At 39.9% G+C, this 16,208-nt stretch overlaps 1 protein-coding gene across 1 annotated transcript in view; it reads right to left on the bottom strand.

Moving 5' to 3' along the window:
- The window catches only part of LOC124865249 (alpha-2-macroglobulin-like protein 1), a gene marked incomplete at its 3' end in the record, with an annotated part of 39,000 nt that extends 23,350 nt beyond the window's left edge, over positions 1–15,650 (bottom strand). Inside the window, exons 1-15 of the mRNA XM_047360209.1 lie at positions 15,491–15,650; positions 15,198–15,378; positions 14,916–15,072; positions 14,708–14,760; positions 13,498–13,518; positions 11,619–11,784; positions 11,440–11,524; positions 11,194–11,338; positions 6,881–6,998; positions 6,675–6,784; positions 3,158–3,325; positions 2,807–3,031; positions 736–799; positions 435–580; positions 58–207 (exon numbers count right to left, since the gene is read on the bottom strand). Coding sequence (XP_047216165.1) covers positions 58–207; positions 435–580; positions 736–799; positions 2,807–3,031; positions 3,158–3,325; positions 6,675–6,784; positions 6,881–6,998; positions 11,194–11,338; positions 11,440–11,524; positions 11,619–11,784; positions 13,498–13,518; positions 14,708–14,760; positions 14,916–15,072; positions 15,198–15,378; positions 15,491–15,576 — 1,875 coding nt within the window. The remainder of the gene's footprint in view (positions 1–57; positions 208–434; positions 581–735; positions 800–2,806; positions 3,032–3,157; positions 3,326–6,674; positions 6,785–6,880; positions 6,999–11,193; positions 11,339–11,439; positions 11,525–11,618; positions 11,785–13,497; positions 13,519–14,707; positions 14,761–14,915; positions 15,073–15,197; positions 15,379–15,490) is intronic.
- Between the last annotated feature and the right edge of the window lie 558 nt (positions 15,651–16,208).

The raw sequence follows: 16,208 nt of genomic DNA, 5'->3' as shown, positions 1-16,208 counted from the left end.
TATCACAAAACATAGAAGTTATGTGTGTAAAAATTGTTAAATGTTGTTAGTTTTTACCCTATCTTCATCCAGAGTCTTTCCGGGCTCCTTGATGAGGACACTCTGATCGATGGCACTGACTCCACATAGGGAGTCAGACTGGGCTGTCAGCTGCAGCTTGATCTCCTCTCCTGGGACAGCGGAAGATGGAGAAAACTCCAAAGATACCTGAACAAGCACACATGATTTACACATAACATTACTTACCCAATAGTTTTATCAAACTAATTGTTTTTTTAAGTAACTTTGCAGATGTTGAATAAAAGCATGAACTGAAAAAAATTATTTAACATGTGTTTAACATGAAATACCTTGGTTCTTTATTATTAGGACGGTCAGGATTATGATACTAGTGTTTTTTATATTAGGTGCAACCTGCTCTCTTTTCTACTGACCTTATTACTGAAACATTTTTCTGTTGAGAACTCGGCATTGTGAGCAATCACATTCATGCTGGGGAGGACAGCATAAGCCACAACCTGGATCATTGGTACCATGTCTGGAGACACGTTCAGCTTAAAGGACACCTTGCCCTCATTCACTGAAAAATCCATCAAAGTGTTACTCATGTAATGTCTCTAAAAATAACCATGAAAACCATCTTACACATATCAATTAAATCCACTAACATAGTAATTCAAATGTGAAGAGAAATGTTTGGATTTTTATGAACCTGTAATATCACTCTGTACATACCTGGTTTATCTTCCACTTGAACTTGTTTATGTCCTCCACTGACAATAGCTCCTCTAGATAAGACCTGATCATTTTTAGAAAAATAATGCAATACATGGTCAATTGAGATAAAAGAAACAGGAATGACTGGTGACCTACCAAGGTGTTACCTCATCTGTCATCCAGTGGCTACTGGAGATAGGCAAAACAGTTTCTGCAGATAAAATATGTTGGTGCTCTATTGGACTGACAGCTGGTGACTGATTTAAGCTTTGTGATATAAGGTATTATACAATTTCCAAATTGTTTAATTGTAGCCTTAGTTTCCAGTTCTTAGATGCATACCTTGGCTACATAAAGGGCGTAGCCAGGAACTTTGGGCCCCATGACACAAAATCTAATTCCCCCCCGTCACCATCCGAATGTCGCAGCAGAAATCGAGACTCATCAGACCAGGCAACCTTTTTCCAATCTTCTATTGTCCAATTTTGGTGAGCCTGTGCGAATTGTAGCCTCCGTTCCCTGTTCTCAGCTGACAGGAGTGGCACCCGGTGTGGTCTTCTGCTGCTGTAGCCCATCCGCCTCAAGGTTCGACGTGTTGTGTGTTCAGAGATGCTCTTCTCCATGCCTTGGTTGTAATGAGTGGTTATTTGAGTACTGTTGCCTTACTATCTGCTCAACCCAGTCTTGCCATTCTCCTCTGACCTCTGGCATCAACAAGGCATTTGCGCCCACAGAACTGCTGCTCACTGGATATTTTCTCTTTTTTTGGTTTTCTGTGTAAACCCTAGAGATGGTAGTGCATGAAAATCCCAGTAGATCATCGGTTTCTGAAATACTCACCCCAGCCCGTCTGGCACCAACAACCATGCCAAGTTCAAAGTCACTTAAATCACCTTTCTTCCCGATTCTGATGCTCGGTTTGAACTGCAGTAGATTGTCTTGACCATGTCTACATGCCTAAATGCTTGAATTGCTGCCATGTGATTGGCTGATTAGAAATTTGTGTTAACGAGCAGTTGGACAGGTGTACCTAATAAAGTGGCCGGTGAGTGTATAATGTACATAAAATGTATAACTTTTCAATCAAAATAAATTAAAATATATTAACATCATCATCTCAAAATAGTAAAAACAGCAGACAACAAGACAAGAACAAAGAACTCCTTGAAACACAAATCTTTCTCCATCCATCTGACAGCTATCACCGCACATGCTCAGCCTGACTCAAGAGCAGCACTGAGCCTTCTTGCTAGCAATTTCTTTGATCAAGTCTTTAAAGTCTAGCTTCCTCTTTTCTCTTTTTTTATCTTTTGTTTATTAAAATTCTGATTTTATTATTTTCCTAGGCAGCATGGTCTGCTGGGGACATCTGGCTGGGCCCTCGGTCAGGGACATATTCAACTCCCACTTTTGGTGACCTATTCTCGGATTCTGGGCAAGGCTGGGAACACAAAGTCTGATACCTTTTGTTGCCAACTGGACCTGTGGCCTTAAGGCTGCTGTGCCTGTTGCGGCAGCAATCCCCAAACCCGATGGTGAACACTGGCAGTAAGTGATGTGGCTTGCAGGACTTATGAGGCCAAGGCTGTTGTAGAGGCAAAAACTGGGACCTGGGTGGAGTTCATTGAGGTCAATGACAAGGACAATTTGTTGGTCTCCAAGTGATTCTTGCAAACTGATTTGTGCTTTGGGGGAGAGGGGGGTGTTGTTAGTGCTTCACCAACACCATTTATAGTGGGAGTAGGGAGCTGCTGACCTTGACGGTGGACATTATCGGGAGGTGGGAGGAGTACTTGAAGGATCTCCTCAATCCCGCCATCACACCTTCCTTGGTTAAAGCAGGGACTGAGGACTCATCACCCAGGCCAAAATCACCCAAATGAACAGAAGGTCACGAGTACTTGTAGTTTACAGTGGCCCTTTTATGGATGAAAATACAATACAATACAATCTAAAAGTTGTACTTTTGATGAAAACAACTTTCTTCTGCCTGAGGAGCTGCTAAGTTATGACATGCAACTGTCCAGGAAAGCCAATTTCAAAACTCATTGAAAAATCAATCATAGTGGTGACCAGAGAAGTTACTCACCAGATACATGATGTCCACAGATCCCTGTGGTTCATGCACAAAACTGTAATCAGTGGCGATGTCCACTTCTTTGTCACAAGGAAAGGCTGTATTGCTCGACTTTATCTTCAAGGAGCTGACTGTTTTAGTATCAACAGGAGGTTGAGATTGGTGAACTGTGTGACGTCCTGTGGGAATGTAAGTTTTTCTATATGCATGGTGCTCCAGTGTTGGTGAGGCGCTTATCTGATAATAGAAAAAAAAAAAAAAAAACTTTAAAACGAGATAATTGAAAAGCAAACTGAGATTTTATTTTATTGTAGTTTTTCTTAGTGCAGTAAATCCGCTGTTTTAGAGCTGTGATTTACTTACACTGATATCAATATCTCCAGTAAATGTGTCTGTGCTGAAAGAGAATGTGGCAAAACCATCGCTGTCAGTTGTAAGGTTCTGCAGTGAGCGTACAGACCAAATATTACCCTCAAACAAGTACAGCGGCATGTGAGGAATGGGTGTGTCATTGTAGTGAACAGCCTTGACCTGCAGAAAATACAGTTCTGGGTTAAAAAAATAGTTCAATGAACCATATGACTTGAAAAACCAACCGTTCAAAAATTCAATATGGAGTGTTGTGGAAAAAGACTGTCCCCCCTTACTAATTTCTACTAGTTTTGCTTTTTTTCCAATTTAAATGTTTCAGACCATCAAAAAAATGTAATGTAAAAGAGTAGATAATGCAGTTTTCAAATGATAATTTCATTAATCAAAGGAAAAAATCTATCCAAAATAACCTGGCCCTATGTGGAAAACGTAATTTGCCCCCTAGACCTAATAACTGGTTGTACCACACATGCAGGGCCTGACATTAACACCCGCCAACCCGCCAAATGCGGGTGAATTTTAGCAGTAACACAGCCACTCCGACTAGCCACTTTGGCGGGTTGAATTATATATACAGTTTTTAATTGTAGTTTTCTCAAATGGGATCCGAAATATAAGCAAGTTGAAATGCGACACTACAACTCCCATGAGCACTGCCTGCATACAGTGTTTGCTCTGTGGTCCGTTCATGACCGATGTCGCTTTAGACAGACGGTCACTGTGGAGAACACAGTTGTGAAGCGGTGGGGGCGGTAATGTGGAGGTAATGTTTCTACTTTGTACACTGCCAGTGTTGCCAAGTCCGCTTATTATAAGCGACTTTGGGCTCGTTTTCTCTAAAGTCGCTTGCAAATCTTGTGGGTTACAGTTTTGTGGGCTTGTTTTTGAACGTCAAGTTTGGGCTTGGCCTTCCTTCCGAGTGAAACCCCTTGATTATCTCCCAGCTCCCAAAATAAAGCAAAACACAAGTGGTAGATAGTTTATCCTTTCCACGTCGCTGTTTTCTGGTTATAGCTCCCACCACAGTTGATGGCACACCCCAAACACACACACACTAGAGCCCAGAGTGACAGGGAAACAAGTAATGAGACAGCGTCAGAATGAGATGCAGTAAATGGGGAAAATATGGGAAAAATGTTAATACAGTGTGAGAAAGAGAGCGCACTGCAAGACAGGATCTGACCTGAGATGGGAGCCTCCTTTCTGATTCCGCAGTGTGAAATATGTGCTCACCATGCCTTTTCTTTTCAACAGACTTTAAAGAAAGTTTTTTCTTGACCATGTTTAATGTCATTTTGCTGTTAGGTATGCCAAATGCACTTCTCTTTTGATCAGTTGTTATTCAAAATTTTAAGTTATTCAAAATGTTTATGGTAAAAGTGTTAATAATTTTGCTGTTGCTTTTGTATAATGCCATAATAAATGTATACATTTATGCTGTTTATAAGTGGCCTCTGTTTTACACAGTGGTATAAAGCCAGTTGGGCTCCTTTTGGGCTTGTTTTGATAGAGCTGGTTGCTTGTTTCTCTCACGAGACCTGGCACCATTGATCACTGCACATTTTCATATAAAAGGAGCTTTACACAGAACCTTGTCTGAGCTGAATACTTGATAATGACCCGAAGTGGTAAACATTTTATGTAGTCTTGATATGATTGTGTAAAAGGGTCATTTACATTTAAAAATGTTGTACATCTAGTTAAAGTAAACTTTAGGATGCTATAGTCAGGTTTAATCATATTAAACAAATCCTCAACAATGTGGCTGGTGAAAATGCAGAGTGGCTAGTAACTTTGGAAAACCACTAGCCACAGTGGCAGGTGAACAACGAAGTTAATGTCAAGCCCTGCAAACATGGTAGCAAAAATTCACATTAGTCCTTTAATATCGCTATGAAGGATTTGTGGGTCACTCTTCTCCGCATAATTATCTTAAATCTGCTATGTAGGAGGATTTTTAAGAATGACGGCCCATTATGGTCATGCAACTGCATATCAATTGGATTTGACTTTGACAGGGTGTCTGTCATATTATGGAAGATTCTTGCAGGACCAAAGTGCAAACAGGAGCGTGGGAGCAGCATGGTGAGCAGAAAGTGTTTAATGACAACTAAACTTGAAAATGTACATGGAGAAGTAGAACACGAAACATGGGCAGAATGACTGGCATGGAGCTGGCAGGCAAACAGTAGAATCCAGCAAAGAGCAATGAAAACCGAACAACTTTTAAACAAAGGCAGGGAGGAGAAATGACCAATGAAAAAAATTGCTAATTAGATGAAATGTGGAGCACACTACAAAGATCGACCTAAAATAAAAACAACTAAATAATATAAACAGGGAAGTGCATACAAACAGACAAGAAGGAAACTCAAAACTCATTACCTAGCACAGGTGATTCATAACACAAGACCAGTCAAAAGTGGACCTGCTAGTTTGGTTTGGACCTTTGTTCTGCTGCATAACCCAGCTATGCTTGAGCTTTAGTTCACAAAGTGATGAGCTATATTTGCCTTTAGGATTATCTGCTAGAGAGTAGATGTCATTATTCCTTCAGTTGGGCTAAGTTCTTCAGGAACTGAGACAGGAAAGCAGTCCAAACCACAATATTGCCACCACCATGTTTGACTGTCGGTAGGGTGTTCCTTTAGTGAAATGCAATAAATTTTACATCAGATGTAACATGATGCTCAGCTTCCATAATGTTCCACTTTTATTCTTATCAGTGCAAAGAATATGTTTGTCTTGGTGATCCTCAGGATTTTTAGGGGTGGATGTGAGATTGGACTTTAGGTTCTTTTTGATCAGCAGTGTTTTTTTCCTTGGGATTCTCCCATGGATCTTATTTTGCCCAGTCTCTGTTATATTGTTGAATAATTAACTCATGCAAGTGAGGTCTGTGGTGCTTTAGTTGATTTTCAGGGTTCTCTTGTGACCTCCTGAATGAGTTTTTAATGTACTCTGGAAGATCAGCCATTCACGAGAAAGTTTAACACTGTTCTATGATTTCTCCATTGGTGGAGAATGGGTTTTACTGTGGTACACGTGAGTTCCAAAGCCTCAGAAATGGCTGTGCAACTCTTTCTAGATTGAGGCATGTCAATGATTTTGTTTCTCATCTGCTCTTGAATGCCTTTAACCTGACACAATGGGTTGCTTTTTGAGATCTTTTAGCCTACTTCATGCTGACACACAGGTTCTATTTAAGCTATTTCTATATACAACAGGTTTGGCCTGGTAAAAGTGACCTCATCGTTACAGATGATTTATTATTTAAGAAGCATGGAGATCACTTTTCAGTTAGAACCAGGTTGTTTTCAATTGGTTTTATTCTCCACAAAAAAAAATCATTTGAAAACTGCATTCTGTATTTACTCACGCTATCCCTGTTTGATATTAATGGTTGTTTGATAATCTGAATCATTTATACATAGTATGACAAAAAACCTAAAACAGGGGAATTCTGGATGGGGAAAAATAATTTTTCACAGCTTTGTGTTATTCTTACCCTTCCCTCCAGATTTGTTCCTTGTTCATAAATCTTGGGAGGTTCAACAAAAGCCAGCTTTCCAATAATGTATGAAATCTTTATCCTCTTCGTCTGGGAGAGTGAAACACCTGAATATAAACAGTCATCTGCCTGTAATTTCTTCAGGATCATTGTAATAAAGTCTGCTTATGAAAAGAAATGTGGAGTACGTAAACAAGACTTACCTGTTCCCTCTTCTTCCACAGTGGCAATTACATGAAGTTCATCACGTACTACATTTGTGTCAATTTTGGTAAAACTTGACATTTCAAATTCAAACAAAGCACAGCCTGTTTTGTCAGTCTAAAAAGCAAAGGAAAGAAAATATAATGCAGATGAATGGAACAAATAAAATGTAGAATCATATTAAACTTTTACATATTTTACATATTTTAAAATGAGCATATTAAACTGACACAAACACTTACACACCCTGTTCCACTCCACACAAGTGTATGACAGACATTAGGGCAAGTAAATATCAGTAATGCAATACAAATTAACATGACGTTTTTATTTAGAATTAGCTCATTTAGTACAGTAAGGTACCACTTAGCTTTACACTTTTAATTTGAGATTAATAAGATGTATATTCCATTTCTGAAAACACAAAAGAAATGAGCTAGGCTGGGGAAGGAAAAATAATTTGCTTGCCAAGGATCCCACTCAACCAAGAGCTCGCATTGTCAAAGACATTTAAAGGGCAGCGTCTTCACCATTTCCAAATCCCTCAAAAATATGAATATACAGTTATTTTTTAAGAACACGCAGGGTTCTTTTTGTGTACTTTGAAATTTTAAACACTTCCATTAACACTACTGGCTGGATATTTCTTAATGATGAATTGATTTCCATTGCACATCCAATAAGTGGCGTGTTGCACTCAATCCACGAATACAGGTCCTTCTCAAAATATTAGCATATTGTGATAAAGTTCATTATTTTCCATGATGTCATGATGAAAATTTAACATTCATATGTTTTAGATTCATTGCACACTAACTGAAATATTTCAGGTCTTTAATTGTCTTAATACGGATGATTTTGGCATACAGCTCATGAAAACCCAAAATTCCTATCTCACAAAATTAGCATATTTCATCCGACCAATAAAAGAAAAGTGTTTTTAATACAAAAAACGTCAACCTTCAAATAATCATGTACAGTTATGCACTCAATACTTGGTCGGGAATCCTTTTGCAGAAATGACTGCTTCAATGCGGCGTGGCATGGAGGCAATCAGCCTGTGGCACTGCTGAGGTCTTATGGAGGCCCAGGATGCCTCGATAGTGGCCTTTAGCTCATCCAGAGTGTTGGGTCTTGAGTCTCTCAACGTTCTCTTCACAATATCCCACAGATGCTCTATGGGGTTCAGGTCAGGAGAGTTGGCAGGTCAATTGAGCACAGTGATACCATGGTCAGTAAACCATTTACCAGTGGTTTTGGCACTGTGAGCAGGTACCAGGTCGTGCTGAAAAATGAAATCTTCATCTCCATAAAACTTTTCAGCAGATGGAAGCATAAAGTGTTCCAAAATCTCCTGATAGCTAGCTGCATTGACCCTGCCCTTGATAAAACGCAGTGGACCAACACCAGCAGCTGACACGGCACCCCAGACCATCACTGACTGTGGGTACTTGACACTGGACTTCTGGCATTTTGGCATTTCCTTCTCCCCAGTCTTCCTCCAGACTCTGGCACCTTGATTTCCGAATGACATGCAGAATTTGCTTTCATCCGAAAAAAGTACTTTGGACCACTGAGCAACAGTCCAGTGTTGCTTCTCTGTAGCCCAGGTCAGGCGCTTCTGCCGCTGTTTCTGGTTCAAAAGTGGCTTGACCTGGGGAATGCGGCATCTGTAACCCATTTCCTGCACACACCTGTGCACGGTGGCTCTGGATGTTTCTACTCCAGACTCAGTCCACTGCTTCCGCAGGTCCCCCAAGGTCTGGAATCGGCCCTTCTCCACAATCTTCCTCAGGGTCCGGTCACCTCTTCTCGTTGTGCAGCGTTTTCTGCCACACTTTTTCCTTCCCACAGACTTCCCATTGAGGTGCCTTGATACAGCACTCCGGGAACAGCCTATTCGTTCAGAAATTTCTTTCTGTGTCTTACCCTCTTGCTTGAGGGTGTCAATAGTGGCCTTCTGGACAGCAGTCAGGTCGGCAGACTTACCCATGATTGGGGTTTTGAGTGATGAACCAGGCTAGGAGTTTTAAAGGCCTCAGGAATCTTTTGCAGGTGTTTAGAGTTAACTTGTTGATTCAGATGATTAGGTTCATAGCTCGTTTAGAGACCCTTTTAATGATATGGATGGATAACGGGTGCTAAAGCGATGCACACCGTCCTGTTTAAATTAGTAAATATGGTAAATGGAATTAACTTATATAACGCCTTTCCAGTCATACTGACCACTCAAAGCACTTTGCACTAGTCACATTCACCCAGACACACTCAATAACATGCACACATTCATACACCGATGTGCAGATGGGTGGGCAATTTGAGGTTAAGTGCCTTGCCCAGGGTCACATGGACATGTGGCAGGAGAAAGCTGGAATTGAACCCACAACCCTCAGATTGACAACCACTCTTCTCACTGAGCCACAGTCGCCTGTCAGTCGCCTAAATATAATGTGGTTGTCACAGTGTGTGTCTCTGTTGGACCATTATGTGGGGAAGAACTCCTGAAGCTCGAAGTTTGCTGGTAAGACGACCCTTTATTGCTCATGGACTGGACACAGACAGGGTACCAGGCGAGCACAGAAACACAAACAACACATAAAGAACCAGCGGGCAACAAAGGAAACAAACGGGCTTAAATACAAAACTGGACCGCAGGGGGAACCAATGACCCACGTGACGAGACAATCAGGGAAAAACACAAAACAGGTGTAGGCTTGGGGTGCAGGGAGACAGAAAACAAAAGACTAGACCACGTAAAATAACAAAACACAAACTCAAGAACTCAAAACACAAGCAGGTATGACAGTGGTATTGGCTGGCACTATAGAGAGTGTTGGAGAACAGAAAAGCCATAAAAGAAAGACGAAGTTCGAAGCCATGGAGTTGGAAGTAATAATAACAAAATATATTTTAATTAATAAAAATAAAAATAATTACCGTATTTTCCGCACTATAAGGCGCACCGGATTATAAGGCGCACCTTCAATGAATGGCCAATTTTAGAACTGTTTTCATATATAGGACGCACCGGATTATAAGGCGCATAGAATAGAAGCTACTGCAGTCAAACGTTTGACTGGGGTTGCGTTATGCATCGACTAGATGGAACTGTGCTAAAGAGAATGTCAACAAAACAGTCAGATAAGTCAGTCAGTCAAACTTTATTAATACACTACAAACCAGCGTTCTGATAACTCCATTCACTCTCATGGTAAGGTCTCCTCTACATAGAATTCTATTGAATAGAGCCAACCGCACGTTAGGAATGCATTGGAGTCTATGAAGTTGAAGTTGAAATCAAACGTTAGTTAAAACGTGAAAGGGAACTTTTCCCTGATTCAGTAAACACGTAAAAGAAACAGTTTGATGCACTAAATCAAACGTTAGTACATTCAAACGTTATACACACACAAGTGGTGTTGGACTAGGAGTAAGCACAGTACAGGTGTTTATTACTTTGGCGACGCCCCTGACTACGGTAGCCGTAATGCTGCAAGCAGTGCGGCTTTGTAGTTTACCAGTCGTACTGAAACATTTTGACAGAGCGCCGTGTACAACCAGTATGGATCAACCAATTAACCAATTGATCCATATGTAAAGCGCTCCGGATTACAAGGCGCACTGTCATTTTTTGAGAAAATGTATGGTTTTTAAGTGCGCCTTATAGTGCGGAAAATACGGTATTTGTTTTTTATAAGTATTTCAAAATGTTACAAAATAACAGTAAAAACATGAAAATACTAAAAGATACAGTTAAACCATGAAAAATCAATTTTAAAACCTAGAAAAGCTCACAGCTACTGTCAGACTTGCATCATAATACGGCTGTAAACATCTGTATTTACCTCCACCAAGTCATTCACATAAACAAACCTATAACACCCGTCGCTCAATCCTCTGGCACGTGCTCTTTTGGCAAACCACCCCCCACTCTGAAAGTTTTGAGCTTTCTTTCTGTGAAAAGGGATTTTAGTTGAGGCATATGTATCACTTGACCCAAACATTGCAAACCAAGGTAGGCCCATAATAACTTGATACATGAATGTGCTTTGTACAGTCATAAACTCATTCATCCATGTCTTCGTGAACTTCGCTTTGTGCTCAGTTGTGTTTGAATAGAAAAGGGTCATCCCCAAGGGGAGCATACAATTGTCCCAAATGTCTTGGTATTTCAAAGCATTAAGAGTTAATTTCACTAGAACAAAAGGACCAAGCCTAATTCCAGGAAAACAGTCCCACACCATAATCCCCGTGTACATTTTAGTACAGGTGTATGTGCAGCATATGTGTAACTGCATGTGTATAACTCTACCTGCTTTGTGACTATCTCACAGGGAGGTAATATCTGATGTTCTTCAGGATTTATGAGCACCACTTCTGAATTATAAATATGCTGCTGAAGAGGTCGGCACACCTCTACTGTGACACTTCCTGGAACAGGCTGTCCATATGTGTACCTGGTTAAATCAGAACAGATCACAGAGTCATCCACAGAGAGGAACTGCTTGAGATTTTTTTAATTCTGGTATTTATTTGTTAGAAAATAACCTTTACCTACTTTGAGCATACTTTAGTTTCAAAGTTCTCCTCCCCAATATTGACTTCTTCTTTTACATTCATGGTCACATCAAATTTGGGCAAAACTGAACACCAAAACAGTACATGTTACCAAGTAGATTTAAAGAGAAAATATTTTGTTTGTTAAAAAACAAAATAATAATAACATTTCTAACATACCATACTTCTCCACTTTGAAGTGGTGGTAGGTCTTATGTTCACCAACTGTCACAATGATTTTGTAGGTTCCTTCACGGGTTTCAGAGATTAAGGGGTAGGAAAGCTGCAGTATTTTGCTGTTGGATGTTTCATTGAGCCACTGTCCAATTCTGTTGTTGTTCGGATCCTGTTCGGTCAGGTGAATCACAATGATAGACAAACATCAGAGATGAACTGTCAGGGACATTTAGGCATTTCTATGAGGGCCTTGGAACTTGTAATAATAAAAATATATATTTGAATTAAAATGTACATTTTACCGTACAACCACAACAGCAATCCTCCAGTGCACACGCACTTCCGCATTTTTGAAATAAAACCGTTCACATACTGTGATTGTCAATACAGATAACATTTCTAAAGGTATTAATTGAATGCTCTGTGCCCTGGTACCTTTTGACAAAAGGTCTGGTACCAATCATGGCCCAGTAGTTGTGGACCTCTGCTCTATAGGATGCATGAATGGATGATGGGATTGGGCTGAGTGGATAAGCTGTTTTTCATACATTTTAGTTTGGATGGGTTCTGGACAGGTGTTATATGCAGCTGTTTGCCCGGTAGTAACAGACAACAGCCTGTGTTACACGTAATGTTACATGTAATGTTACATGCAATGTTACATGTAATGCAACAGCTATCAACAGCCTGCTGAATAACTGAGGTACATGGAGACATCCATCGGTACCAGGATAATATGTTTTTAAGTGGACATAAAATCAAACAATAAAAATTGTTGCTTCATGTCGTGTTCATTTGTTTTAACTGTCCTCAATTGTAAGAAACTTGGCTGCTGTGCTACTTTTTTTCTGCTCTCTTTTCTGCCTTGGAGTTTATGTCACTGTTTATCATGGGAGTAATCAGTATGGTTCGTCATCTAACCAGGTTTTGGGAAAAATGCTGCACAGTGTGTCATTTTAACCAGTACTGACAGATTTTTTATGTGGTTTGTATTTGTTTGCTGGTTCTTTAAACCACCTTGGATTTTTGTTCTGAAATGCTAGGCTTCTGGTAAGGTTGTGTGTATTCTGTGTTGCTATTTTTTTTGTCCTCATTGGTTTTTATGATGTGTTTTACTAAATGGTTCCTGAGTGTGATTGTTTCAAGGATCATATGATAAATGGCCAGCACTTGTATAGCAGTTTTAACAAACCAGAGACCCCAAAGCGTTTTCCACTACAATCAATCATCCACCCATTCCTGCACACATTCACACACTGACAGTGCTAAGCTACATTGTAGTCACTGCTGCCCTGGGGAACACTGACAGAAGCGAGGCTGCCATACAACCAGCGCCACCGGGCTCTCTGACCACCATCAGCAGGCAAGCCAAGTGAAGTGTCTTGCCAAAGGGCAGGACTGAGACGGACAGAGTGGGGGTTCAAATTGGCAAGCCACCTATTAGAGAATGAACTCCTACCACCTGTGCCACAGTCGCTCCTTGAACAAATATATTTCTGGATTTGAACATACTGGAGTGGCCAAATTTCCTTCCCTTTTGAATGTTTGGAATCGCATACAGTATGAGAGCATAAGGTCAGAGAGCCTTGGCCATGCTTTGCTACTGGCATACAAGATACAAACTAGAAAGCTGTGGAGAAATGTATCCATGCTGCTTTTTTATTTTTATCTCTTCAGCTCTAGCTTCGCAAAACTACACAATACACATCAGCAGTTTAAAGTGAAAATGGATTCTGGGGATAATGGGTATACTTAGCTATGGAGAGCTTTACACAATTGGATATTTACCATAAATAAAGAGCTGTCAGGTGTAGAAAAAACAAAGCTAAAGATTGAAGTTTATTTCTTCTTGAAAGACAAAAAAGATTGGGTATATTCTTACCTCAAGTTCGATGATGCTGTACTGTTGGACAAAGAAGGAAAAATAAAATTCTGGGTCAGACTCTGAAGGAAATCTGATTAACGTGAAACATTTTATTAACACTTTGCAGTGTCATGGTTATTTAAGTTTATGGTTTAAAGTGACAACCTTATTAAGTTGATAAAAATTGGCACAAAGATGTACAGGACTGAACTATTGATCTTTCGGTGGACTGATTGTGAACATTGTCCCCAGTGTCTCTTTAGTTAAACAGCACACCCAGCCAAGTAACCCCTACCAAGTTATCTTTAAATCCAAAGACATGAAGATACAAGAAGATACTTCTGGGAGCTAAAGAGGTTTACACAATGCCGTATAGAAGTATTTACACCTGCTGAACTCCCCCACCTTTTTGTTCATTACAACCACAAACTTCATTGTATCTCGCTGGGACTTTAAGTGATACACCAACACAAAGTAGTACATAGTTATGAAGTATAATGAAAATGATACACTGTTTTCATTTTTTTTTACAAACAAAAACTGAAAAGTGTGGTGACCATTTGAATTCAACTGTCCTGAAAAGGACTTAGGTGTTTGTTAGTGAACAAACATCATCTTGAAGACCAGGAAAAAGCCAGGGAGAAAGTGAATACAAATCAACCACACTTTTATATTTTTAATATCTAAAAACATTTTTAGAGGGCTGCACGGTGGCGCAGTTGGTAGAACTGTTGCCTTGCCGCAAGAAGGTCCTGGGTTTGATTCCCGTCCGGGGGTCTTTCTGCATGGAGTTTGCATGTTCTCTCCGTGCATGTGTGGGTTCCCATCAGGTACTCCGGCTTCCTCCCACAGTCCAAAGACATGTCTGTTAGGTTAATTGGTCTCTCTAAATTGTCCTTGGGTGTGTGAATGAGTGTGTGCGTGGTTGTTTATGTGTTGCCCTGCGATGGACTGGCGATCTGTCCAGGGTGTACCCTGCCTCTCGCCCATAGACTGCTGGAGATAGGCACCAGCTCCCCTGCGACCCACTATGGAATAAGCGGTAGAAAATGACTGACTGACAACTGTGTCCCTGGATTCTCCTATCCTGCATGTCTAGAGGTCAATATACCCCACTTCACAGAGACAGTGCAATATATCCATAACATTAATCTAATAAACTCTGATGTATTTGGACCCTAAATGAAATGTATATATTTTGTAAAAAGAACAACATTTTGCCACTTACCAGCTGGTTGGTTGGTCTAAACTTTGTATCCATTGAGAACACTCTGAAATGAACTATGAGTTGTTTTCAGAGATTATATGAAAGTTTTAGACAAACCATAATTGAATAAGAAATTGCACTATACTGTATTAACTGCCAACATAATTAATGGATTGTGAAAGAGAACACTGATTGAAACAGTTTTCTGTAAATCAGATGTCCCAGTTACCTGTCTGTCCAGGGAGGTAGAGCGGTTTGTCTGTTTGGATGAAGTACATTGGTGGGTAGGATTTGATCAAGACTTTCCTGACTTCTTTCGAGTAAAATTTGTTTCCCTGCACCTCCACCTCAAATTTAGTCACCTCTTCATTTTCCACTAAAGGGACCTGTGAAATCAAGAATGTTATAATAGCATTAAGCATGAAACTCTTGCTGCAAATTTTGTTTAAGATAATAAATGTATATGTTTTTATAAAGGACAAATAGCTCAAAGTCTGTCTTGAAAGTTGACCTGAAACTGAATGCATTCACGAAACTCTTCCCTGGACGTCTTTTCATGAAGGGTTGTATTCTTTTCTTCTGACCTCAAAGTGACAGTCATGGTCAGAGTCTCATTAGGTTCCATGAGACTTGCACAGAATTTGGTCTCAGCTCCAGCTTCAAGAACAGCAGGAATGGTCACCATGTAATGTCTATAGACAAATTCATACATATAGCAGAAATCACAAAAAGCCTGAACCCTAGAATCATAATTTATATTCAATTAATTACAAATAGTTTTTCAAAAAGTTCATATAAACTTACGGTTCAGCCACCGTTGGACCAACACACATCCCACATAAGATGACACACCACGTCCATGTCCACATCTGGTTTCCAGGACGACCCATGACTGACTGCAATGATCCTCTTATTCAGTAACTTTAAGTAGCTGCAGATAACAAAAACTCCTCCCAACTTAACTGACTGTACAAACCTCCTACACATCATGTTTTTCTCCTGCTGATATCTAGTTAATATGTCAACCAGAAATGTAAGAATTTCTTACAAACAGATGTTTGCGTTGATCATCAGTGTACATAACAGATAACAAAGTTCATCAAAGTTTTACCCACAAAGCAAAGTACTTAATGCAACTTTCATTTTGTTTGTATAAATTTCACAAGTCAACTGCAAGGATTCACAGTTAGGAAAGTTTCAACAAAACTCTAACTCTATTCTTTTAAATACAAAATAAGGGAGTTAAATCCAGAGAGAAGTGAAAGCCAATCATCTGCTCTTCTCTGTTTACCCTACTCAGACATTGCAGAGGTCAGTGTGGCTCAGACTTTGTCTATGGGCCAGTCAAGAGACAGAAAACAAGCTATTAACTGCTTAAAAAAAAGGTATATGAAACATTCCTTTCTTTTACTGATTTTGATTGTTTAGGTGTCTCTATATGCATTAATGAGTTAATATAGCATTTTACATGCCAAAAGTACCTTGTAATCCACCTTTATTAAGCTCTTCGAAGTTACTGTCT

This window comes from Girardinichthys multiradiatus, unplaced genomic scaffold, assembly GCF_021462225.1.
Source record: "Girardinichthys multiradiatus isolate DD_20200921_A unplaced genomic scaffold, DD_fGirMul_XY1 scaffold_56, whole genome shotgun sequence".
In the NCBI taxonomy this organism is placed as follows: Eukaryota; Metazoa; Chordata; class Actinopteri; order Cyprinodontiformes; family Goodeidae; genus Girardinichthys; species Girardinichthys multiradiatus.
Note: the sequence above shows the minus strand (reverse complement) of the source record. Positions and strands in the feature narration are given on the sequence as shown.